The sequence below is a fragment of the Pelophylax lessonae genome (assembly GCF_965119305.1).
Source record: "Pelophylax lessonae genome assembly, chromosome: 4".
NCBI classification, from domain to species: Eukaryota; Metazoa; Chordata; class Amphibia; order Anura; family Ranidae; genus Pelophylax; species Pelophylax lessonae.
Window position 1 is genome coordinate 654,547,084 of NC_138771.1, and position 27,571 is coordinate 654,574,654.

General features: G+C 46.6%; 1 protein-coding gene across 2 annotated transcripts in view; it reads right to left on the reverse strand.

Annotated features, from left to right (window-relative positions):
* SLC12A9 (solute carrier family 12 member 9) overlaps positions 1-27,571 on the reverse strand; it is a 52,561-nt gene that overhangs the window by 23,794 nt on the left and 1,196 nt on the right. The window contains exons 2-9 of one of the 2 annotated variants that reach the window (XM_082257199.1): positions 26,316-26,522; positions 20,966-21,100; positions 18,844-18,975; positions 18,461-18,754; positions 13,072-13,179; positions 10,512-10,623; positions 9,050-9,207; positions 831-913 (exon numbers count right to left, since the gene is read on the reverse strand). In XM_082257199.1, coding sequence (XP_082113325.1) covers positions 831-913; positions 9,050-9,207; positions 10,512-10,623; positions 13,072-13,179; positions 18,461-18,754; positions 18,844-18,975; positions 20,966-21,100; positions 26,316-26,522 — 1,229 coding nt within the window. The remainder of the gene's footprint in view (positions 1-830; positions 914-9,049; positions 9,208-10,511; positions 10,624-13,071; positions 13,180-18,460; positions 18,755-18,843; positions 18,976-20,965; positions 21,101-26,315; positions 26,523-27,571) is intronic. The other variant, XM_082257200.1, reaches the window with a different exon arrangement.

Here is a 27,571-nt window from a genome sequence, read left to right on the forward strand (position 1 = left end):
AGTGCAACAATAAAAATTCCTTTAAATATAGTGCCTGGGGGGGTCCCCTTAATGTGCCTCCAGAGTGGCGAATCGGTAGCATGTATAGATCTTGCTACAGTAAAAATTACATTTCTAAAGAAAAAAAAAAAAAAAAAAAACACACGAGTCAAATCCCATTTAAAATGACTCACGGCTATAATTGCCAACACCCGGCTATTAAAAAATAATAAATAAAAATAAATTAATTAAAAAAAAAAAAAAAAAAAACAGCATGGGCGCCCCACTCTCCCAATCCATACCAAGCCACTCACTCATCCCCCTCCCTCCTGAACCATGCCAGGCCACAGACCCTCAATATGGGAGGGGCGCTTTGGGGCAAGGAGGGCTCTGCCCCCCCTGGCCCCGAGCACCTTGCCCCTATGTTGATGGGGACAAGGGCCTGTTCTCAACAACCCTGGGCTGTGGGTTGTCAGGGTCTGTGGATGGGGGGGAATAATTGGAATCTGGAAGCCCCCTTATAATAATATAAAAAATATTGTCCCCCCGATGTAAATCCATCGTCAATCACGCCAACCCGAAGAAAGAAAAAAAAAAAAAAAAAAGCTCCACTCTCATTGAACGCCTCCTACGGGCTGCGTGTCCTGGAGGTTTGACAGTTCTTATATAGAGAATAGGAAGGGCCACACCGGTAACACCAACCCAACAGAGGTTTTTGCACTCTGATGACTGAAAGTGTTACGATCACCATTAGGGTAACCCCGAACCCCATGGGCCGATTGTAGCAAAACACGTGTCATTTACCTTCACATAGCGCATAAAGAGCATGAAACACGCAAAGAGGAACTCACCTGCACCAGGGCCCAGGTATAGACCACCGCTCCCCAGGGGTTTCCTCCCTTGGAAACCAGCTTGGCAGGTGCTAGAAGAATTCCTGAAAGACAGATTATGGTCAAATAAAGGGACAGAGACAAAATCTACAAAAAGGAGAAGCCATTCCCCAAAGGACATCACTCAAGAATAATACACATATCTAGATACAGCTGTATTTCACACAGAGAGCCAGTGGGGTACCTAACGTACTTGACATCTGGGGAATAGTGACAGAAAATTTTCCATCCAGACCACCTGTCAAATAGGGACCTGCAGATATGAGTTTATGTTGTCCTATACAGACCCCCCATGAAGCAGGGACATGCAGATATGAGGTTATGTTGTCCTGTACAGACCACCCATGAAACAGGGACCTGCAGATATTACATAGTAGTTGAGGTTGAATAAAGACAATAGTCCATCCAGTTCAACCTGTGTAGGTGTGTGTGGCCGTAAACATCTCTCATAGCCCTTAATGTTCTGAGCCTTGAGATGTACGCCCAAGAGTCTATTGAAAGTAGCCATACTTCCCGCAGTAACTACCTCTTGTGGTAGAGAATTCCACAATCTTGTAGCCCTAACAGTAAAGAACCCCCTACCTTGCATGAAAGTTAAAACACTTCTCCTCTAATCGCATTGTATGCCCCCGAGTCCTCATGCAATCCTTGCGACTGAATAGATTTTTTTCTATACTGAGATCACCATTGAGATATTTATAAATTGCTATCATGTCCCCTCTCAGGCGTCTCTTCTCCAGGGTGAATAAATCAAGCGATTGTAAACGCTCCTCATAATTAAGGTTCTCCAATCCCCTAATTCGTTTAGTTGCCCTTCTCTGGACTCTCTCCAGCTCCAACACATCCCTCCTGAGGACTGGCGACCAGAACTGGACAGAATACTCCAGATGTGGCCGGACCAGAGTTTTATAAAGTGGAAGGATTATAGTCTTATCTCTGGAATACATCCCTTTCTTTATGCATGCTAATAATCTGCCGGCCTTGGCAGCTGCAGCTTGACATTGCATGCTATTGCCAAGTCTATCCTCTACAAAGACTCCCAGATCTTTCTCCATTTTTGATTCCCCCAAAGGTTCCCCCTCTAAAGTGTATTGCGCTTTTATGTTTTTAGCCCCCAAGTGCAAAACCGTGCACTTCTCCACATTAAACCTCATTTGCCATGTCGTTGCCCACTCTGTAATTTTGTCCAGGTCATTCTGTAGGATATCTGCTTCATGCTGTGCAGTTATTGCCCTGCCCAATTTTGTGTCATCTGCAAAAACTGATATCGAACTACTGATCCCGTTCTTCAGTTTATGAATAAATTGAACAAGATTGGTCCCAGGACAGAGCCTTGGGGGATCCCACTTACCACCCCAGACCAGTCTGAGTATGCACTATTTATTACCACCCTTTGGACACGCCCTTTCAACCAGTTCCGTATCCAAGAGCAAACCTTGTGGTCAATGCCTGCAGACCTTATTTTTATAAATTAAGTGTTTGCGGGGAACTGTATCAAACGCCTTAGCAAAATCCAAGTACACCACATCCACTGGTCTCCCCCTATCTAGCTCACAGCTCACCTCCTCGTAGAATGTTAAGAGATTGGTTTGACAAGAACGCCCATGTGTAAACCCGTGCTGACTACTGCTGATGATGTTGTTGTCCTTAGCATACTCTACGATATAGTCCCTTATCATCCCCTCCAGAAGTTTACATACTATCGATGTCAGGCTGACAGATATGAGTTTATGTTGTCCTATACGGACCACCCATGAAACATGGACCTGCAGATATAAAGGTTATGTTGTCCTATACAAACCACCCATGAAACAGGGACCTGCAGATATGAGTTTATGTTGTCCTATACAGTCCACCCATGAAACAGGGACATGCAGATATAAGGTTATGTTGTCCTATACAGACCACATATGAAACATATGAAACAGGGACCTGCTGATATGGGACCTGCTGATATGAGTTTATGTTGTCCTATACAGTCCACCCATGAAACAGGGACATGCAGATATAAAGGTTATGTTGTCCTATACAGACCACCTATGAAACAGGGACCTGCAGATATGAGGTTAGGATGTCCCATCCAGTCCACTGTCAAACCAGGATCTACAAGTATGAGGGACTTGCAGATATGAGGTTATATTGTACCATCTAGATCACACATCAAAAAGGGACCTGCAGATAGTAGGATAAGATGACCCATCTAGACCAACCGCTGTCAAACTGGGACCTGCAGATTTGAGGTCAAGATGTCCTGTCCACACCACTCTCAGGTTGCGGTCACATCTGAGCGCACCATCTTTAAAAGTTTTTCCTGGCCTTTTTTTGCGCGACTTGAGCTTTGGCATTTTTTTAGCCAATAAAAGAAAACTATCTTCTGTTGCATCATTTGTTGCTAGGTTTTTCATTATTTCATTTTATTTTTTTTACATTACGGTAAGGGGTTAGATTGTTAGGGTTAGGGTTTTTTTTTTTGTTTGGGTACTACTACTACTACTACTAAAGAACTAAACACCCTAACCAAAATAATTACTATTATGAATAGTAATTTTTTTTTTTTTGTACAGGTTTGGTCGCTTATTAATAATAATAATAATTTAATTTTTTTTTTTTTTTTAAGGTTAGGGGTTAATTATTGTTTATGTAATACTACATATTAATAATTGTGTTTATTTAATTATTCATGATGACCTTTAGTTATTTGTGTTATTTACCATTTATTTATTCATATATTATTACTATTTCATTTTTAAAATGTTTCCATTTGAGCAGAAAATCGGGCAAAAACCCACGAATGCGCACAAATTCATTATTTCTATGGAAATAAAAACAAGCCAAAAATGCCTTAATCTGCCCGATTTGAGCTACAAAAAAAAAGCTCAAGAACTTTTCTAAGCTTCAGGCGTTTGGCTTCAGGCAACTTGGGAGTGGAGATGTGAACCGTCTCCATAGATAAGAATTGATTTTTTTCTCCTCCAGCATTGTGGATCTTCGAGCTACAAAACGCTATGGTGTGAATGGGGCCTCAGGGTCCATGTACACTAGGCAGCTGAAAAAGTGGCAGAAACTCTGGCAGAAAAAGCAGCATAAATTACTCATAGTGGCTGGTATTACACAAGTTTATGCAGGTTTATGGGCATTTGCCTTTATAAAGTATTTTTTTTTTTTCCCAAAACATTCCCCTCTGCTCATTTTTCACTATAATCAATCAATGTACAATAAGAGTGTCAAGTAGAGGTCCTCTGAATAGACATTTTGGTTCCTAAACCAAAAATGCAGGATGCACTTGGCCGAAAACGACAATATTTTTATTGTATTATAATCTACTTTTTAAATAAATATCAATTCAAAATAATATGAATTTATTGTTGGCCATTAGTGACACCTTTAGCGCAAGAAAAATGTATCCTAATTAGATGTATGTCTTCACACTGATCCTTTGTGCTTTCGTTGTGGTGTTAAAAATCTTACTTGCTGCATTTTTGGTCCGTTGAAGGAAAAAAAAAAAAAAAAACCACGCACCTCCCCATTGAAATGCATTGAAAACGCAGCTAGAAATAAATAAACAATACCACCCCCAATATACGTTTTTGAGTCACAAGACCTTTAAAAACAAACCATAAGCACAGTAAAATCGTGGCAAAATCCCTGTGGAATTTACGGTAAAATCGCGTGAGCTTTCGGTGCCATTATCGTACTTAGAAAACACCATTTTCGTGAAGGTGTTTCGGCAGCCCAAATTTCGCTGCATCTCTAGTGTCAAGGGGTTTTCCTGCCTAAAAGCTCCTCTCAACAATGCACCTGCAGATATGAGGTTAACGTGTCACATCCAGACCACCATCAAACCAGGACCAGCAGATTTGAAGTCAAGATGTCCCATTCAGACCACTATCAAACCAGGACCTGCAGATTTGAAGTCAAGATGTCCCATCCAGACCACTATCAAACCAGGACCTGCAGATATGAGGTTTGGATGTCCCATCCAGACTACTGTCAAACCGGGACCTGTTGATATGAGGTTAGAATTTCCCATCCAGACCACTATCAAACCAGGACCTGCAGATTTGAGGTTATGGTGTCCCATCCAGACCCCTATCAAACGGCGACCTGCTGATATGAGGTTAGAATTTCCCATCCAGACCACTATCAAACCAGGACCTGCAGATATGAGGTTTGGATGTCCCATCCAGACTACTGTCAAACCGGGACATGCTGATATGAGGTTAGAATTTCCCATCCAGACCACTATCAAAACAGGGACCTGCTGATATGAGATTAGGATGTCCCATCTAGACCACTATCAAACCGGGACCTGCAGATACCAGGTTAATGTGTCCCATCCAGATCACGATCAAACCACAACCTGCAGATAGGAGGTTAGGAGGTCTCATCCAGACCAGGAGGTTAGGAGGTCTCATCCAGACCAGAATAAAACCAGGACCTGCCAATACGAGGTTAACCTGTCCCATCCAGACGACTATCAAACTGGGACTTGCAAATATGGTGTGAGAATGCCCCATTCAGATCACAATCAAACCGGGACCTGCTGATATGAGATTGGGATGTCCCATCCAAACTACTATCAAACCGGGAACTGCAGATACAAGGTAAACGTGTCCCATCCAGACCACTATCAAACCAGGACCTGCAGATAGGAGGTTAGAAGGTCCCATCCAGACCACTATCAAACCAGGACCTGCAGATAGGAGGTTAGAAGGTCCCATCCAGACCACTATCAAACCAGGACCTGCAGATAGGAGGTCAGATGGTCCCATTAAGACCACTGTAAAACCAGGACCTGCCGATATCAGATTAACGTGTCCTACCCAGACAACTATCAAACAGGGACCTGCAAATATGAGGTTAGAATTTCCCATCCAGGCAACTATTAAACCAGGATCTGCAGGAATGAGGTTAGGATGTCCCAATCATGTCAGGTTTCACATGCTTTGTGATATGCCTTTAAAGGATATATGTATTCTCCTGCCCCTGGTTTCTCCCCTCCTCTTAGCCCAGTTTATCCTGTATAGATAGCTTAATAGAACATTCCAGACAACTATCAAACCAGGACCTGCAGAGATGAGATTAGGAACTTAGGATGCCCCATCCAGGCCACTGTCAAACAGGGATCTGCAGATATGAAGTTAGAATTTCCCATCCAGGCCACTATCAAACCAGGATCTGCAGATAGGAGGTTAAGGTGTCCCATCCAGACCACTGTGAAACTAACCCACAGACATGAGAACATATCACCTCCCCCCGGGCCCCAGCTGTCAGGTTTATCAGAGATTTGCAGAAGAAGTCTTACACTATTAACTTCCCTATAGCTCTGAAGGATTACATAATCGAAGACAGAGAGTCACAAATAAATAGGGTAGTAAAAGACTTCCTCTGATAAGTGACAGTAGAGACTCAGGTTCCTTGTCATATGGGGGTCATACATAAAAAAAAAAAAAAAAAAAAAGGCTGCAGAGCCCAGCATGCCCCTGCACCCGTCTGTGCCTACGCACTCACATCACCATGCTGCACCTGCGCACTCACATCACCATGCTGCACCTGTCTGTGCCTGCGCAGTCACATCACCACGCTGCACCTGTCTGTGCCTGCGCAGTCACATCACCATGCTGCACCTGCGCACTCACATCACCATGCTGCACCTGCGCACTCACATCACCATACTGCACCTGTCTGTGCCTGCGCACTCACATCACCATGCTGCACCTGTCTGTGCCTGCGCACTCACATCACCATGCTGCACCTGTCTGTGCCTGCGCACTCACATCACCACGCTGCACCTGTCTGTGCCTGCGCACTCACATCACCATGCTGCACCTGTCTGTGCCTGCGCACTCACATCACCATGCTGCACCTGTCTGTGCCTGCGCACTCACATCACCATGCTGCACCTGTCTGTGCCTGCGCACTCACATCCTCATGCTGCTCCTGTCTGTGCCTGCGCACTCACATCACCATGCTGCACCTGTCTGTGCCTGCGCACTCACATCCTCATGCTGCTCCTGTCTGTGCCTGCACACTCACATCCTCATGCTGCTCCTGTCTGTGCCTGCGCACTCACATCACCATGCTGCACCTGCGCACTCACATCACCATGCTGCACCTGCGCACTCACATCACCATGCTGCACCTGTCTGTGCCTGCACACTCACATCACCATGCAGCTGGCTGTATCCAGGGAGGACCTAGGAACCCTACTACTCTTAGTTATGAAGATGTATTTATCTAAATCTGACCTCCATCCTTCCCTTCAGTCTGGCACAGTTGTAGCAGCTCCTCTCCTGGACTGAAATGGCTTCTTCTGATATCCCTGCACACTGTGAGTGTCTCATTATGGCATTAGAACCTGCAGCAATTCAGATAGAGCCAGTCTCTTTTCCTGGCTGGAGGACAGAACACTTTTCTCCCCAACCTGTCTGCACCTGGATTTCATTTCTTCCAGCAGGGTGCTGTACAGGGCTCAGACATAGGGTGGACAAGAGGGGAAGCTGCCCTGGGCGCAGTGGTATGGGAGCACCCACCGCATTATCCAGATAAGTGGCTGGCACAGCATGCCCCAACATGTCCACTCTTACCTTATCTGCCCACAACGGGCATTAAAAACACACCATGCATGCACAATTACCTTCTAGCTGCAAGAAAACAGATGATTGGCCACACATGTGAAGCAGGCACCCAATGTCAAACATGGGCAACCGGATTAAGGGGGCAGAGAATGGGTGCAGGATGGTACTTCCATTCTACATCATGCAATAGCCATAGGAGAGGGGGATGCAGATCCACATCCTTGCCCTGGATGCTGAATGATCCAGTCTCGGTACTGGTACTGTACATAGCATCCTGAAAACATCTAAGCACCCTCCTTAGTACTCCATTCCAGAGCCCTGATGCAAGAAGTGGGATAGGTCTCGGGAGAAGTTCTATGGAGCACCCTCCTAGGTAGGTGCTAGTGAGAAAGTATAGTTTTGAGCTCTGTCTGCTTACCAGAAGAGCTGCAGGTAAATGTATATTGTTCTCTACCTACTAGAGAGCAGGATCTGTTAGTGAGGTCTGCTCATTGTGCTCAGGATGTAACTCATTCAGTCTGAAGAGTGTTTTGCACTGGTCCAATAGGGGGGCATGTTGGACAGTGGGAGGAAACCTGACAAATGGGTGCATAGGCTTTTGATACAGTCCTGGTGGTTTGGCAGAGGAACGGTGCTTTGGTGAATGCTGGGATACTGTATTAAAGCCAGGAGCACATGTGTCTTTCGTCTGGATAGCATAGTCCCGGAGGGAGAGGGTGACTGCCTCCTCTTCTGTAGAGGTGTCACAAGGCCTCAGGAGGGCCGCGTCCTGAGGGCCTGGAGAGTAGCAGTGAGGAACTGAACCCAGAGGTCCAGAGGAGCTGGCTAAGAGGGGAGACACTGGAGGATCTGTCTCTGCAGTACAGCGAGTACAGAATCGTGTGTCAAGGGGCCTGACCTGAGGGGGCCACCCCTGCTCCTAGGATAGTCAGTGGACGGGTGTTGGTTGAAAGGGGATGCTAGTGAGAGTGTCCTGAAGTTGCTTGCTAGGAAGTGAAGAGCCATGAGGTCTAGAGATAGATGTCCTCAGCTGATGTATATCGTTTGAATTGGAGTATCCCACTATTCCCCTTCTCCTATCCAAGTTCCAAATAAACATGAAAAAACCAACACCCCTAGACTGTTTATTGGGTGACTAGCCAGCAGGAGCAAGGATGGATCAATGAACTCTCTCTCTCTCTCAAGGTAACCCTGTGCTGGTAACTGGGGGAGCCCGTCAAGTCATCATCCAGGAGGCCCTACGGGGACAGTGCTACATATATAAATATCAAGATAACTTGGTGGGTGGGTGTCAGTCTAGAAAAGTGGGCGTTTCTAGGCAGGCTGAACGTACATGCAGACCACTCTAGGTAACGCCCACATGTGATGTTGAGCCTCTAGGTCTGAAAAAAAGTGAAATCCAATAAATGAAAAGGGCCGGGCCAAGCACACAGGGTGGTGAGGAAAGGGCTAGGAGATGCTAGGCATCTTCCAGTCAAGAAATGAGGATGAAGAGCTGCAGCTTCTAAGAAGTTTACTTTATTTTCTCAACTTTACGCAGTAAAAAAAAAAAAAAATTAAATTAATTGAAGGTCCTTCCCACATATAAAAAGACTCTCTTACCAAACAGGTCATCCTTGGCCAGGGCATGCAGAATGCGAGATGCCCCAATCAGGGTGCTCATAGAGGCAGACAGAGACGTGGCATACACCCCAATTAGGACGAAGGGCGGCCAAATGTTGATGGGTCGGAAGAATCCATAGTCCTCTCTCAGGAGTGTCCTAATGGGGTAGAAAATCAGAACATTCCAGTTAATCCACCAAGATTTTAGGGAGACAGTTAAGGCAGGAGAAATTTGGATGGACAGTTGGATAAATGGTTCTAAATTTTGGATGTATCCGGTCTATAAACCAGAGGCTCTGGATAGACAGTTGAATAAATGGTTCTATATTTAGGATATATCCGGTCTATAAACCAGAGGCTCCGGATAGACAGTTGGATAAATGGTTATAGAACTATGTGTCTGGTCTACAAACCAGAGGCTCTGGATGGACAGTTGGATAAACAGCTCTATATTTAGGACGGATTTGAAATTATAAACCAGTGACTCTGGATGGACAGTTGGATAAATGGTTCTATATTTAGGATTCATCTGGTCTATAAACCAGAGGCTCTGCATGGACAGTTGGATAAATGGCTCTATATTTAGGATGTATTCCGTCTATAAACCAGAGGCTTTGGATGGACAGTTGTATAAATGGCTCTATATTTAGGATGTATCCAGTCTATAAACCAGAGGCTTTGGATGGACAGTTGTATAAATGGCTCTATATTTAGGATGTATCCAGTCTATAAACCAGAGGCTTTGGATGGACAGTTGTATAAATGGCTCTATATTTAGGATGTATCCAGTCTATAAACCAGAGGCTTTGGATGGACAGTTGTATAAATGGCTCTATATTTAGGATGTATCCAGTCTATAAACCAGAGGCTCTGGATGGACAGTTGTATAAATGGCTCTATATTTAGGATGTATCCGGTCTATAAACCAGAGGCTTTGGATGGACAGTTGTATAAATGGCTCTATATTTAGGATGTATCCAGTCTATAAACCAGAGGCTTTGGATGGACAGTTGTATAAATGGCTCTATATTTAGGATGTATCCAGTCTATAAACCAGAGGCTCTGGATGGACAGTTGTATAAATGGCTCTATATTTAGGATGTATCCGGTCTATAAACCAGAGGCTTTGGATGGACAGTTGTATAAATGGCTCTATATTTAGGATGTATCCAGTCTATAAACCAGAGGCTCTGGATGGACAGTTGTATAAATGGCTCTATATTTAGGATGTATCCAGTCTATAAACCAGAGGCTCTGGATGGACAGTTGTATAAATGGTTCTATATTTAGGGTGTATTTCAATTATAAATGAGCAGCTCTGGCTGGAAAGTTGTGCAACGGACTATATTTAGGATGTTCAGTATCTGGGATATGTGATGAGCACAATATAACTGCTGTATATACCTTCTGTTATAGGAAAGCTCGGTTTGGATTGGCACTAGTTTGGTGGAGGTATTCTTACCGGTCACAAGTAAGTGCTGCTAATATGAAGAGGATCAGGTAGACGAAGAAGGTGATAATGACCGCAATTATTGTTCCTAGAGGAATGGCACGACTCGGCTGCTTCAGCTCCCCTGTGAAAATGGACAAATGTTTTAGATTGTATGTTCATCATCAGAGTTCTTGGTGTTGGGGATGCAGAACTCCAGGCAGAAGAAAAAAAAAAAAAAAATGTAGTAGCTAGTGTGGCGCCCATAGAGGACAGCGGGGACCTGACAGCTATGTCTCCACTCACAGCGCAGAGACAGAGCTGCCATCTGCCTGCTCAGCGGGGGATCGGCGGATCAATCCCCCACTGAGAAAAACGAGTCCGCCGACGACGGACTCCTATGTGTGAAAGGGGCCTAAAATGAAAATAGTAAACAAAAGGAATGACAATAGTATATAAAGTAACAGACAGTAACAAGCAATAACCACTTCAGCCCCGGAAGATTTTCCACCTTAATGACCAGGCCATTTTTTGCCATTTGGCACTGCGTTACTTTAACTGACAATTGCTCAGTCGTGCAACGCTGTACCCAATGAGGATGTCCTTTTTTCCCCACAAATAGAGCTTTCTTTTGGTGGTATTTGATCACATGTGCGAATTTTTATTTATTGCGCTATAAACAAAAAAATAGCGACAATTCTGAAAAAAAATAAATAAATAAATAAATATATATATATATATATATATATATATATATATATATATATATATATATATATATATATATATATATATATATATTCCACTTTCTGCTATAGAACATTCCCAAAAAAGAAAAAATGTAAAAAAAAAAAAAATAATCTAATTTTTTTTATCATTTTAGCCCAGGTTGTATTCTGTTAAAAAAAAAAAAAAAAAAAAAAAAAAAATACCAATCCCGTATTTTGATTGGTTTACACAAAAGGCATCGCGTCTACAAACTAGGGGAAAGATTTATGACATTTTTATTTATTTAGGGATTAGTGACATTACTACAGTAATCAGTGCTAAAAATATGCACTGTTACTGTAAAAATGACATCGGCAGGGAAGGGGTTAACATTATGGGTGATCAAGGGGTTAAATGTAAACCTAGGGGAGTGATTCTAACTGTATAGGGGCGTGGCTTCTGAAAGGACAATAGAGACCTGTGTTCCTATATAGAAGGATCACAGGGGCTCTGTGATCATTCCAGGGAGAAGAACGGTCAGCTGTGTTTACAACAGCTGACCGTTCTTCTCTCTCAGCGGGTAACAATCGCGGGTGTCAGGCGGCAATCGGAGCCACCTGCCCACTGCATTGGCTTCCCTGTTGACAATCGGGGGTGGGAGCGCGCCGCCTGCGGCCCGTGCTCGCCCCCTAGACTCCCGAGAGCGAGCGCCGTACATGTACGGCGATTCACCTGGGAGCGGCTGCCTGCCGCAGTACATCTGCGGCGGGCGCTCGTAAACTGGCTAAAATGTTCTAGTGATAATCTACTAGTAACTGAGATGACCGGGCTCACAGTTGGCATTTCAATTCTTCCCAAAGGGGTTCGGGAGGGTTGAAGTCAGGGCGCTGTGTAGACCACCATGCCTTCTGGGAAGTGTGCCTGGCCCCACTCTTCTGAGAATGCTTCCCACAAAATTTGGATGGGTTTCTGTGGGAATTTGTGTCAAATCATCAAAAGAACAATTGTGAGGTCATATACACGGACTTTGGAGGAGAAGACCCGACTCAATTAGTGTTCCATAGGTTTTCAGTAGGATTGGGGGGTCAGAGTTCTGTCAGGCCACCAAAGATCCTCCACACCAAACTGGTCAAACCATGTCTTTATGGAGTGACTCCACTCTTAGGAAGGCTTTCCACAAGATTTTAAAGTTTGTTTGTGGGAATTTGTGTCCAATCAGCCCAAAAAAACCAATTGTTAGGTCAGGTACTGATGGTGAATGAGGAGACTTGGCTCCACTGGCATTTAGTAGCCCCCTTGATGTCAGTGGATGCAATGAGCTTCTAATTGTAGTTCCCATTTAGGTTAATGGCCAGATCTAGGAGGGTGCTGGGGTGGGCTGTGCCCCCTAGACTTCAGTTGCCCCCCACAGCCCTGCTAACCCCCTGTACACATCCCTACTGTCCCAGCCCCCTGTACACTGCCCTGCTGTCCCAGCCCCCTGCCCTGCTGTCCCAGCCCCCTGCACACTGCCCTGCTGTCTCAGCCCCCTGCACACTGCCCTGCTGTCCCAGCCCCCTGCACACTGCCCTGCTGTCCCAGCCCCCTGCACACTGCCCTGCTGTCCCAGCCCCCTGCAAACTGCCCTGCTGTCCCAGCCCCCTGCACACTGCCCTGCTGTCCCAGCCCCCTGCACACTGCCCTGCTGTCCCAGCCCCCTGCACACTGCCCTGCTGTCCCACCCCCCCCCCCGTACACTGCCCCACTGTCCCCTCCTCTGCCCCCTTGACTTTTTTTTTCTGCACTTCCACATTGGACAGGCTGGATCTGGCCCATTTGGGTTCCCAAAAGATTTTAAAGGGGAAGGTTCTGGTCATTAATCTAGAAATATAGTATCATGACTTACCAGACATGTTACACCCCGCCATGATGCCGGTGCAGCCATTGAACATCACAGCAAAAACAATCGCAAAATTCATGAGGTTGCCAGTGGTATAATCTAGAGAATATTCCGCTGCCGAGAGAAGGACAATATACTAAATCCACCATAACAAAAAGATATACACATGGCATTCATCAGCATTTTTTTTTAAAATTAAGTTTAATCTGCTTATATTTTGCCTTCACTGGTTCCTCCCATTAACATGCTATTAAAATTGTTTTAATAACTTCATAACTTAGATCTAGTGAAGGCAGGGGCTGACTGGCAACGTTCGGCCCAGGGGGAAAGTACAAACCAGAGGCTCATGGTGCAGCGACTGGGCCCCCCCCCCCCCCCCACCCCCACTCTCCCTCTTCCCATCCTTCTCCTGATCCCCATTCCAGGCTGAAGCCCTGCTCCAGGTACTCTGTACTCACCGGCTAAATCCGGGTTCCCAACCTGGCCAGCAGGGGGCGGTTGGGGAGAGCTGGGACAGCTCGGTTGGGGCTGGCCAGGGGAGGAGAGTTTCCAGTGAGGCATGGAACTGGCCTCTGCTCAGAAACAGTTTACACCATCCATACTGGGGAGGGAGGCCGGTGCTCTGTCCTTGTCTTCAACCCGCACTCATTAGGTCAGTGGCGGGGACTTTTTACCTCTCTCCACCAGGAATCCTTTAGGCATGCCTGTGGCAGAAGCAGTGCAGCTTTTTTACAGGACATCAGAGCGGCCCGAGGGGCAATTGCCCCCCTGCCCCCTGGCCCAGTCCTCCCCTGAGTGAAGTCATCACTGGGTCTCTGGGATGCTCTATACAATGCAGACATATCATGGCTGGTGGGAGGGGGAAAAGGTGCTGTACATAGCTTACTGAAAATATCATAGCACCCTGCCTCAGTACCTCTCTCAAGAGTCCACATCTCTAATGCAAGCCAGAATGCCTTGAGGTCAGTCTGGGGGAGTGAGCATTTCCTAGGGTGCATTTGCAGACTGGCCTAGGGGACGCCCACATATAATGTTGACTCTCCATATTTGAAAGAACTGCAATCAAATGAATAAAAAGGGTGGCCAGGGATAGTCAGGCTGGGGAGGAAAATGCTAAATGATGCTGGTTGTCCAACAGCCAGGAAATTAGGCTCTATATGACTTGCTGCAGCTTTTAATGCACATTGTGAGAAGCTAGAAAGAGTTTAAACCAACAATAACGGAAGTAAATGAATACTAATCACCAAGTTGTAGCCACTGGATCTGTACACCTGCTGTGCCCATTATGAAGGGTTCCCACCATCCCTGTGCTGAATTCCCGGGTCTGTACGCCTACTGTGCCCATTATGAGGGGTTAATTTTGTTTATTGAAAAATCTTACAAACAACAACTTATATACAATAAAACCATAATAATTAATAAATAACATATTTACAAAATAATTGAATATAACTATACAAAACCAAAAAACAAAAACAAACAAGAACATAATAAATAAACCATATTGCGCACAGCATAAACCCTACGAAAGAGCCAGCCTAAAGAACATCACCGTCACAATGCATGTAGCCTTTTACCAAAATTATATTTTATGACTGATTTTAAGCTGACAACATTAATGGTTGCCACTTTTAACGGAGTGGGAACTGCCATTAGGATAATTGAGGCAGCCATTTCTTAGCCTGACTACTCTCTCTCCCTGGAGAACCAGTGCGTTCAGTGCACCCTGGGACTCATCATCCATAGAAGATGCTGTACTCAACGAGTCCCATTCATCGTCATCATCTGACAGGACCCCAAACTTATTTGTCAAAGGCAAAACCTTAGGACTTTGGGTAACTGAACACCTTTTTTTCCCTTCTTTTGCCCTTCCTCCTTTTCTCCTCCAACCATTCCACATCATCCTTGGACAAACTGGAAATAACAGTTTCCCCACTCTTACCCTCCCCTTCAACCCCACTCTCCCTTACCTTATCTACCACCAGGTCAGCCTCTTCACCATTCTCCCCACTTCTCTGCACCCCATGGTCCCTAATAGAAGCCCTGCAATGTCGAGGGAGGGGGGACAGGCACTGCACTTGATGCCCCTGCCTCAGCACCTCTTGCCGCCTCTACAATTTTGGAAGACATAGACACAGAAGGATTGGACACATTCTCGGTAACTGATACCTTACATACAGACTGGGAGAAAACTGACACACTGGGCATTGGCACAGACTGGGGCACCACAGACTGGGAAGACACTGACACACTAGGCAAAGACACAGACTGGGGCACCACAGATTCGGAAGACATAGGCACACTGGGCATTGGCACAGACTGGGAAGACACAGGCACACTAGGCAAACCCACGGACTGGGGCACCACAGACTGGGAAGACACAAGCACACTAGGCAAACCCACAGACTGGGGCACCACAGACTGGGAAGACACAGGCACAGATTCAGAGGGAATCGCAGGCACCCTAGCTGCTGAGCTCTGAACATCCACCATGTCCAGGCGGAAGAACTCCCGCATGAGCTCAGGCTGGTTATGCATTGCCTCAAGACACTGACTGTAAGGATGCCCAACCGCACTGCACAAGTTGCACCTTATAATATTGCAATCCTTTGCCAAATGCCCTAAATCCTGACACAGAGAGCATTTCATTACTGGACAGGAGGATGCAAAGTGCCCTTTATACCCACACTTATTGCACAGCTTTGGCTGGCCTGGATAGAAGATGGTCAGCCTGTCCCTCCCCAGGAAAGCTGAGGATAGCAGATGCTGGATGACATTACCAATAACTCTCAGTTTTAGCTGCACAGACCATCCCCCCGTCCATATTCCCCGATCATCCATAATTTTCTGTAAGGGGCTCAGGATGTCTCCATATCTCCTCAACCATACAGATAAATCCCCTTGTGGTATAGATTCATTGCGCACAAGAATTGTCACAATTTTAATGAGTGGCTGGCGTGATACAACCTTGGGAATGAGCCCTTTCCAGTCCGGCAGGCTCCTACACACATGTTCATATTTTTCCCACAATATGTCCAAAGACTACGGACGGATAAAGGACAAAATCGTACAAAATAGGAGACGGTCGGACTGATCAGGGCAAAGATATCTTTGGGTCTAAATCCCATCTGCAAAATCTTATCAACCACTGCTCTGCTATATGGAGAATTACCCTCACCCTCCCATTGAAGCTGCACAACATTCCTCCTTTTAAATAGTGAGGAAGATAAAACATTTCCATGCTCCTTCCCTGCTTGCTCCCTCCTCCCAGATCCTGCAGCAGCACCAGCATAGGCTTTCCTCCCAGACACACCACCAGTAATTAGAGCATTGTCTTTAGACACAACTACACCTGCTGACAAGGAGCCTGAATCAACCCTTGCAGTCTTTGGAGCAGCAGAGACAAGACCCTCCCCCACCCACTCCCCCTGCTCTGAGCACTCAGCTGCTTTCCAAGATTCAATCACAGTCTTGTCTACGGCAGACTCCAAAAAAGTTGTAGCACTACTGCTCCCAGCATCTCTTCCACCATTCTCAGGAACAGCAGCTTTATCTGGATCAGGAAAAGCCTCTGCAATGTCCGTGGTGCTCCTCTCTGCAGACTCTTCCCCCAGAAGCTCACAGTTATTTCCAGCTTTCCCGCCAATTGCATTTAAAGTTTTTTCAGTAAGTGCATCAGGTTGCACTGCATGCTGCACATTGTCTATGGGTGTGGGCTGACAGCCCATAGCACTACAACCCTCAGCAAGCACATTGTCATTATTAAAGTTTACATCGCCACCTTGCTCACTCACTGTACCTGCTTGCTGTGTTGTTACCTCTGCAGGGTCATGGCTGATGGTGGGATCAAACTTCCTCCTGGTTGTTTTAGACTTCATGGTAAATCTTCCTTTCTCCACAGGTCTTTCTTTCACAGGGCGAGGAACAGTATCCATCTCCTCATCTGAGGAATCTGCAGAGAAATGGAACTTTCTTCCATCCAGAGGGGATTCCAGCTTAGCGATAAACTCCAGCATGCCAGTACCCCCCTCAACCTCCTGCTTAGATGTTCCACATTGCTGCTGCAGAGGGAGGGAGACAGAGGCCTCCACTATTGGGGGATCAGCAGATGTTTTAGGTGTTGAAGATCTGGGCTCATCCTCCGGGCCCACTTTCTCACTCTCTGGTGACTCTGTCGGTACCTGCATCTCCTCATTGGCTGGGTCACTCTCCATGCTGGAAACGGCTCCTCTCCTCATAGGGCTGAAACATTCCTCATTCCTGTATTTCTCCTTAAATGCTTCCTCAAAGCTTGCTCTAAGTCCTTCAATTCAGGCCTCAGAGCCGGTCTCTTCTTGCTGTAGAGTTTGGCACAAAACAACTTTTTATTTTTAAATTCCGCATTCAAAGATGCCAAATTCTCCTCTTCTTTCTCAATCCGTGTCAGCTTGTCCACAATCCTCCGTCTAAAGGCAGACAGGATTCAGCTCTCCTTGGGCCAAGCCCAATGTCTTCCATAGACTGAGGCCTAGTCTCAGGCCTATCCAGGGGGCCCCCGCCGGGGTCCTCCCCAGGATCCAGCATCCCTCCTGGCAGAGGTGTAACTAGAACCTTCAGGGCCCCGGTGCAAGAAAACATACAGGGCCCCCCAGGGGAGCACACAGGGGCCCAGAGACAGCAGAACACAAGTGAACTGGATAGGAGGAGTGGCGGGGGGCAGCATACAGAGGAACCAATCTCCTCCATTTTCCTCTTGCAGCTACAGGAGGAAAAAGGAGGACAGTGATTTCTCTACATGCTGCCCCCCGCTGCCCCTCCTATCCAGATATACAGTGGAGCTGCATGGGCCCCCTAGAGCATGGGGCCCGGTTGCAATTGCAACCCCTGTAGTTACGCCCCTGCCTCCTGGGGCAGAGAAGCAACTCTAGCCCCTGGCTTCTGGAAGCACACGAGCTAAGGAACCAGCAACCTCATACCTTGCTGTCAGTGAGTGGAATGGCAGTTTCCCACCATCCCTGTGCTGAGTTCCCAGGTTTGTACACCTGCTGTGCCCATTATGAAGGGTTCCTACAATTCCTGTGGGGAGTTCCCAGGTCTGTACACCTGCTGTGCCCAATATGAGGAGTTCCCACCATCCCTGTGCTGAGTTCCCAGGTCCGTACACCTGCTGTGCCCAATATGTGGGGCTCCTGCCATCCCTGTGCTAAGTTCTAGGGTCTGTACACCTGCTGTGCCCATTATGAAGGGTTCCCACCATCCCTGTGCCGAGTCCCCAGGTCTGTACACCTGCTGTGCCCAATATTAGGGGGCTCCTACCATCCCCTTTATGATCACTCAGAAGTGATGGAGTCTACCCATAATATACAGGAAATACGAAGACAGGTGATTGGCGATACATCCCATACACAGTGCTTACCTTGCAGGTTGTTATGGAGAGTGGTGCTGTTAATTCCGGTGTACTCTCCAACTAGAGTTACATTCCCTCCATGTCGGATGGTGATTTGGCGTGGCCCGACGGCCAAGAAACTGAGCAAGATGGACAAGAGGACCACGAAAACCAGAATAAAAATGAAGAATGCAGCCTGGGAGTAAATGGATGCCCCAACCAGACAGATGGACAAACAGAGGAGGAGTACCACGCTGGCGTACAGGAAGTTGTATCCATACCCCTGCGGAAGCGAGCGTAGGGGATTGGTGGGATCAGACGAATCTGCGGGGGAAAGGAGACAAGAGGAGTTATGGAGGAAACTAAAAAAGGAAGGGAAATGGGTGTGACGTAGGCTAGAAGATAGAACTGACCTCTTCCGAAAATATCCAGCACACCCTCCACCAGGCCCAGAACGTAAACTCCGCACGCACACACATTGGCCAGGTAAAACATCAGGCCGATACTACCGCCAAACTCTGGGCCCAGCGTGCGTGAGATCATAACTGGAAGATGGTTAAGAGACAACAAGAGGCGACTACATAAAAATATGGTTAGCTAAAACCTTAAGATTTAAAGTGCTATATGACTAAAAGTACTTTTCCATCCTGTGCTTTAAAGTATTGTTTCAGCCAAAACATATTTTCTTTTCGATGGCCCCTATAAGGTTTTCTATTGCGGTCTCAGTTCCCGGTGGGGAAATCGAATCTAAGGTGGGAAAGTGAAGAGGAATCCAAAAAAAGTTACAGCTAGCCATGGAACAGGAGTAGAGGCTATTAGGCTGGAGTTATAATTTAAAGCTGGCCTAAACACCTGGCAATTCTGAGTAAGAAGTTCACTCAGGATCGAGTGTCCTACATCAACACTTCACATTCAAAATTTGATCATTTTCCAATTTTCAAATTTGTGGTGGTCATTAACTGAAACCAATGGCAACACAAAGTCAACAACATTTTTGAGCTTCCCTTCTAATTTGGTCGAAGGAAACCAGATTGAAACTGAGGGTAAAACTGAGTGTAGCAGTGTATCGGTTATTTTATGCGCTTTCAAACAAAAGCTGACTGAAAGCTTCCAAAACTCCTGAATAAATGGCTAGCATTAGATCCACACTAGGGTGATACCATATCTATGTTAAAAGGAAATATGAATTATAGGCAATACAGATTTGGGCAGATCTCGTAATCTGCTGCCATCTTGTTTCTTGGGGAACCCCGTAATGAAATCCACCTGGGTCTGTTCTTGTCTACCTAGGAGGTTTTGGTGTTCCTGCCCACCTTGGGGGTTATGCCAGCTCTGTTTCTGCCAACTTAAAGGTTTGGGTGTTCCTGTCCTCCCTGGATGGTCCCAGCTCTATTCCTGCCCACGTATGAAGTTTGAGTGTTCCTACACAACTTGAGGGATGTACCAGCTCTGTTCCTACCAACTGGAAAGTTTGGGTGTTCCTGCCTGCCCTGGATGGTTCCAGCTTTGTTCCTGTCCACCTAGAATGTTTGGGTCTTCCTACCCAAATTGGGGTGACCCCAGCCATTTTCCTGCTGACCTAGGAGGTTTGAATTTTCCTCCCAACTTGGGGTGGTCCAAGCTCTGATCCTGCCTACATAGTAATATGGGTGTTCCTGCAAAACCTTACGGTGGTCCCAGCTCTGTTTCCTGCCCACCTTGGGATGGCCTCAGCTCTGTTCTTGCCCACCTAGGAAGGTTGGGTGTTCCTGCCCACTTTGGTATGGTCTCAGCTTTGTTCCTGCAAACCTTGGGGGGAGGGGGGGGGTAGACCCAGCTTTGTTCCTGCCCACCTAGGAGGTTTGGGTGTTCCTGCCCACCTTAGAATGGTCTCAGCTCGGATCCAACCCATCCAGGAGGTTTGGGTGTTCCTGTCGACCTTGGTATGGTCTCAGCTTTGTTCTTGCCCACCTAAGAGGTTTGGGTGTTCCTTCAAATCCTTAGGGTTGTCCCAGTTTGGTTCCTGCCCATCTTGGGGTGGCCCCGGCTCTGATCCTGCTCACCTAGAATGTTTGGGTATTCCTGCCTAACTTGGGATTGTCTTAGCTCTGTTCATGCCCACCTAGGATGTTTCGGTGTTTCCACCCACCTCGGGGAATGATCCTTTAATAGAAGAAATGTTATGTATTTTAGTAGTAGATTGTCGAATTGGATGTAGGTTAAATACGCATTTTGTTACCAGAGCCTCTTGGTGTCTTTAGGGTCTCTATCGTCAACATAATTACCATGAAATCACCATTTTCACCCTCTGGTTTTTCACACGTTCCACAATTGTCACATCTCTTTTCCACAGTCTAGACATGTCTCATTGAGCTCATCTCTCAGATTTTACACTACATTTTCCTTCATTTATCCCATACAATTATACGGATTCCACTCATATGCAACGTTTATGTTTTCCCATTAGGTTTTTGACTGAACAAAACTTTATGAAGAGAAGAATGGATCGGGTTTACATCGGTGTATGGTACATTGCTATGAATCACTGAAGGATACAGTAAGCTCCGCCTCCTTGGACAGCACCATTGGTGGAGATAGCGCACACACTCAGCACTGTGAGCCAGATGATGGCGTATGCTACAAAGAGCATGAGGAGAGACTGCAAGAGACCAGCATGGCCAACCACGAATCCTGTGAGAGAGACAGAAAGAGAGAGAGCGTGAGAAAAGGAAAAGAGAACAGAAGCAATGAAGAAAGAGAAAGCGTGAGGAAGAGAGCGAGAGCAAGAAAAAGAGAGAGAGCGCGAGAGAGAGAGAGAGCGAGAGAGCGCGAGAGCGCGAGTAAGAGAAAAAGAGAGAGTGAGAAAAAGCGAGAGAGAGCGCGAGCGAGAAAAAAGAGAGAGAGAGAGAGATAGAGAAAAATAGAGAGAGAGATAGAGAAAGAGAGAGAAAGGGAAAGAGAGAAAGAGCGAAAGAAAGAGAAACAGAATGCAAAGAAGAGTGAGCGTGTGCGAAGAAGAGAGCAAGTGTGAAGAAAAAAAAAAAAAAAAAAGAGCGAGTGTGAAGAAAAATATGTGCACTCAGGAAGAGCGTCAGCATGGAGGGAGGGTTTAAGTGAGAAAGGGGGGGGGGTGGGCGTGAGCGGATGAGTAAGGGGGGGGCACAAGTAGACGAGTAAGGGGACGTGCGAGCAGATGAGGGCGCACGCAAGGGGGGGGGGGTTACGAGCAAGATCAGGAGAGTAAGTGGGCGAATAAAGGGGGGGGTGCGAGTGGGCAAGTAAAAGTAAGGAAGGGGGGCAAGAAGGCAAGTAAGAGGAAAGAGGGCGCTAGCAGGCAAGTGCAAGGGGCGGGGGGGTTGGGAGCATGAGAGAGGAAGGGCGAGAGGCAGCGACAAGAAGGGCGAGAGGCAGCGACAAGAAAGGCAGCGACAAGATAGGCGAGAGGCAGCGACAAGAAAGGCGAGAGGCAGCGACAAGAAAGGCGAGAGGCAGCGACAAGAAAGGCGAGAGGCAGCGACAAGAAAGGCGAGAGGCAGCGACAAGAAAGGCGAGAGGCAGCGACAAGAAGGGCGAGAGGCAGCGACAAGAAGGGCGAGAGGCAGCGACAAGAAGGGCGAGAGGCAGCGACAAGAAGGGCGAGAGGCAGCGACAAGAAGGGCGAGAGGCAGCGACAAGAAGGGCGAGAGGCAGCGACAAGAAGGGCGAGAGGCAGCGACAAGAGGCAGCGACAAGAAGGGCGAGAGGCAGCGACAAGAAAGGCGAGAGGCAGCGACAAGAAGGGCGAGAGGCAGCGACAAGAAGGGCGAGAGGCAGCGACAAGAAGGGCGAGAGGCAGCGACAAGAAGGGCGAGAGGCAGCGACAAGAAGGGCGAGAGGCAGCGACAAGAAGGGCGAGAGGCAGCGACAAGAAGGGCGAGAGGCAGCGACAAGAAGGACGAGAGGCAGCGACAAGAGGCAGCGACAAGAAGGGCGAGAGGCAGCGACAAGAAGGGCGAGAGGCAGCGACAAGAAGGGCGAGAGGCAGCGACAAGAAGGGCGAGAGGCAGCGACAAGAAGGGCGAGAGGCAGCGACAAGAAGGGCGAGAGGCAGCGAGCGGAAAGGTGAGAGTGCGAGGAAGGAAGAGAGAACAAAACAAGAGTGCTTGAGCGAATAAGAGAGTGATTATGAGGAAGAGAGAGAGAGATAAGGTGTGAACAAAAAAAAAAGAGCGAGCGAGAGAGCAAGAGAAAGCAAGGAAGTGAAAGAAAGAGCGGAGGAAGCCAGAAAAAAGGAGCCAGGAAGAGTAGAGAGCGCAGCAGAGTGACTCACATCTTATCACACAGAGAAAGATAGCTGCAGAGGTCATAAAATCTCAGCTAGCTTCACATTAAAATTCATTTTTAATTACCCACAATGTTCGCATGCAGTTATACATTTATGATTTTTAAAGTCTTACCGAAACACCGATCTGAAAATTCACTGGTGGGAAATATTTCACCGGCTAAAGGATTTCTAATTCTGTTCAGCCAGTTTTATGATCCAGACAGGCAACATGGCCAGGTCATTGACCCCCCCCCCACTGTGTGGGATGCATTACCGTGCATTGCGTTAGAAAACAAAAATGAATGGTAAGCCTTTGCACAGCTTTTATTTGGATGCTCCTTCGATGTATTTAGTGGATTTATAGTGAAAGTGGAGTTGGGTGTTTCCAATGTCCGTATGTACGGGGCCACAGATACGGATAGACAATCGACTTCTGTCAGACCAGAGTGGTGTGTTATCGGACACAAGGCTTTATCAGGCAGAGAGTTAACAAACCCGGAGTTTTATCTGACAGACGTATAGAGAGACTTATCACTGAATAAAGAGTCTTATCAGATAGGCACTTCTAACCATCTACAGAATTAAAGCTGCGCGCCGGGATAAGCAAATAGTATAAAGAGGCACGTGTGCTCAACTTGAATCTTGGTGTACATAATATAAATGTGTACTAATATTTATAGGTAAAGTTGATCCAGGGAATATTCGATTGCCTCTCGGGGGATCAGGAAGGAATTATTTTCCCTGCTGTAGCAAATTGGTTAATGCTTTGCTGGGGTTTTTTCGCCTTCCTCTGGATCAACTGCGGTTATAGGATTGTGTATATGGGAGTTTATGGTTGGATTTCCTTACTGTTTTTTTGTTTTTTATTGGTTGTGCCAGATGGACTTGTGTCTTTTATTCAACCTGAATAACTATGCAAATATTAATTATGGTACCTACAGAATCCATGTCTGTAGAACCAGAAGCATGACCCATCCTATCCATCCGCAGTGTGTTGTGTGCATGCGTACCGGCTTGTGGTTCTTTGTCTACGGCTGGTCATACAACTGCACGTGCCTTAGCATGCACTGGTGGATGCACAGCTGTGTGTGGCTCTGATACTGGAAGGTATTTAAACATCTTCCCTTATGGTAACCAGTGCTGTGCCTTCTCGACAGCTACCTTATACTTCAAGTTTCTGGCTAGTGTTGCGGTTTCCATTGCCAAACCAGATTGCTAGATTCTGCTCAGTCCCGATTTGTTGACACTGCCTGTTGGCCTTTTACTGTAGATCTCCTGCCTGCCTTTAACTCTGTCTGGATTCCGAACATACTCGTGCCTGCAGACTGCCTTGACACCAACCATTTTCTTGCCTGTCATTTGTCTTGACCTCAGCCTGCACACTGGCCATTCTCTTGCTTGCTGCCTCATTTAACCTCTGCTTGGAATCCAACCATTCTCTAGCCTGCTGCCTGCCCTGACCTCGGTCAAGACATCAACCATTCTCCAGCCTATGGCTTGGCTCAACCCCAGCCTGGACTCCAGCCTCTCTTTTGCTTGCCTCAACCTCTGTGTGGACTCTTAACCATTCTCTTGCCCGCTGTCTGCCTCAGCCTCTGTCGAGACATCAACTAGTCTCTTGCCCACTGCCTGCCCCAGCCTCTGCCTGGACACCAACCATTCTCTTGCCCGCTTCAACCACTTCCTGGACACTAAGCGTTGTCTTGTATGTTGTTGGCTTCAGCCTCTGCCTGGATTCTCTTACCTACCTCAACCTCTGCCTGAGCTCGGACCATTCTCTTACCTGATACCTGCCTCAACCTGTACTAAACTACTCTTGCTTCTGCCTGCCTCAGTCTCTTTCTAGACATCAACCATTCTCTTGCCCGCTGTATGTCCCAATCTCTACCTGGATACCAATCATTCTCATGTATGTTGTAAGATTCAACCTCTACCTTGACTCCAGCCATTCTCTTGTCTGCCTCAACCTCTGCCTGGACTCTGACCATTCTCTTGCCTGATGCCTGCCAACTGGAACTCTGGCTGCCCATCATATCACACCATTGTCTCCATGGGGAAGCTGTCTGGTTCCAATGACCCCTTAGTAGGGCTATCATAAGGGCCACTATTTGGTGTCAGTTTGCAGCAAAGTAGCCTTGGGGGCTCTTGGGTCAATGGCCCATTACCCCTTTTGGGATGCTCTGATGAAGATTAAGCTGTTTAGACTCTGTACCTAGGGTGAGCCCATGTCACCTGCCAGGGGTGTCAACTATGTATCTTTTCAAGATCTGTGCAGTAATCTAGTGTGGGAATTCCTGTAGTAAAGACTGGTCACTCTTTTATCCATGTATTTAGCCACATCCCTGGAGTTCAGTTCTAACTACTAGCCGTCCACCCACCGTCAAATGATGGCAGAGTGGTGCGGCTCTCGTTCTGGGACGACGTCAAATAACAGGGCCCCAGAGCAGGCGCGCAGCATGGCGAAAGCGGCCGCGCCTTGTTCTGGGGCCCTTGTTCCTAGGACACGGCGCGACCCCAATCTTGGTGAACGTGGCGTGACTCTTTACCCGTGTGATCGGCTCTGTCCAATCACAGCCGGTCACATGTAAATGCGGAAGTGCCGTTTATCGGCGCTCCTCGCCTCACACTGTGGTAGAGGAGAGCCGATCACCGGCTCCTCCTCAAAGGGAAGTCCAGGAAGGGTAACTAGGGAACTGATCATCTGTGCCCTGATTACAGTAAAGTACAGTAAAAAACAGTGCCCATCAGTGACAGCAATCAATGCCCATCAGTGACAGCAATCAATGCCCATCAGTGACAGCAATCAATGACAGCAATCAATGTCCCCAATCAGTGCTCACAATGACCAATCAGCGGCTCCTCCTTAAAGGGGAGTGCGGGAAAAGTAATCAGGGCACTGATCATCAGTGCCCTGATTACAGTAAGGCAAAAACAGTGCACATTAGTGACACCAATCAATGCACATCAGTGACACCAATCAATGCACATCAGTGACACCAATCAGTGACCACCAGTGGTGCATATTAGTGCCTCTTCATCAACGCACATCAGTGAAGGAGAAAAATTACCTATTTACGAAATTTACTGATACAAAATAAGAACAACTTTTTTTTTTTTCTTCTAAATTTTCTGTCTTCTAGTATTAAAATAAAATACAAAACCCAGCAGTGATTACATACCACCAAAAGAAAGCTCTATTTGTGTGATAAAAAAGATAAAAAATTTAATTTATGTACGGCATTGCATGACCGTGCAATTGAATTGCATTCAAAGTGTGACAGAGCTGAAGCTGAAAATGAGCCTGGGCAGAAAGGGGGTGAAAGTGCCAGGTATTGAAGTGGTTAAGGTGGCAGATGGATGAGGACAGACAGTCTAACCAACCTAAGATCAAGCAGAGTGGGGCCTGAACCTCTGGGCTTGGTTCAGTAAACTACACTCTAGGTCCAGTTTATCAGGGAAAACCAAGATATTTTACCAGATCTCCTAACCTACCCAATGGATCCCACCCCTGCAGCAGGCCAGTTTATGTCTAGGGGGGACCTCAGCAGACAGAAAATAGTTTTCATTGAATGGACACACAGACAAGACAGACGCGGCACTCACCGATCCTCATGAAGACGACAATGCTGAACATGGACAGGACAGTTGGCACAACCACCCCGAAGAAAGTGGATAGCTTGCGGGGAGCGGGTCCAGTCCCCACCGTGGTGGCATCTCCATCGCAGAGGGCGGAGTCTGGAGGACCAAGAGCCCCATCCGACACACTGAAGAGCCGATAGTGCAAGAGAGGGGAGTTCTCCGAGGTCATCACTGGGGGGAGACACTGTTAAGGTTTATTATCAGTGTACCTCTATAATATACAAGTCCAGTCACTCCTTCCACAGCGTCTACACCCCATACATCACACAGTATACATCAAATCATATACACCGTAACATCCCACAATATACACCGTATAATATACTGTACACCCCCTCCATCCCACAATATACACCATATAATATACTGTACACCACCTCCATCCCACAATATACACTGTATAATATACACCCCGCTCCATCCCACAATCTACACCATATAATATACACCCCCTCCATCCCACAATATACACCGTATAATATACTGTACACCCCCTCCATCCCACAATCTACACCATATAATCTACACCCCCTCCATCCCACAATATACACCATATAATATACTGTACACCACCTCCATCCCACAATCTACAACATATAATATACTGTAAACCCCCTCCATCCCATAATATACACTGTATAATATACACCACCTCCATCCCACAATATACACTGTATAAGATACACCCCATCCATCCCATAATATACACCCCATTCATCCCACAATATACACTGTATAATATACATCCCCTCCATCCCTCAGTATACACTGTATAATATACACCCCCTCCATCCCACAATATAATATATACCCCATGCATCACACAGTATACATCATATCATATACATTGTAGCATCCCACAATATACACTGTATAATATACACCTCATCCATCCCACAATATACATACACTGTATAATATACACCCCCTCTATCCCACAGTATACACCCCCCCATCCCACAGTATACACCATATAATATACACCCCCTCCATCCCACAATATACACTGTATAATATACACCCCCTCCATCCCACAATATAATATATACCCCATACATCACACAGTATACATCATATCATATACATTGTAGCATCCCACAATATACACTGTACAATATACACCTCATCCATCCCACAATATACACTGTATAATATACACCTCGTCCATCCCACAATATACACTGTATAATATACACCCCCTCCATCTAATATACACCCCC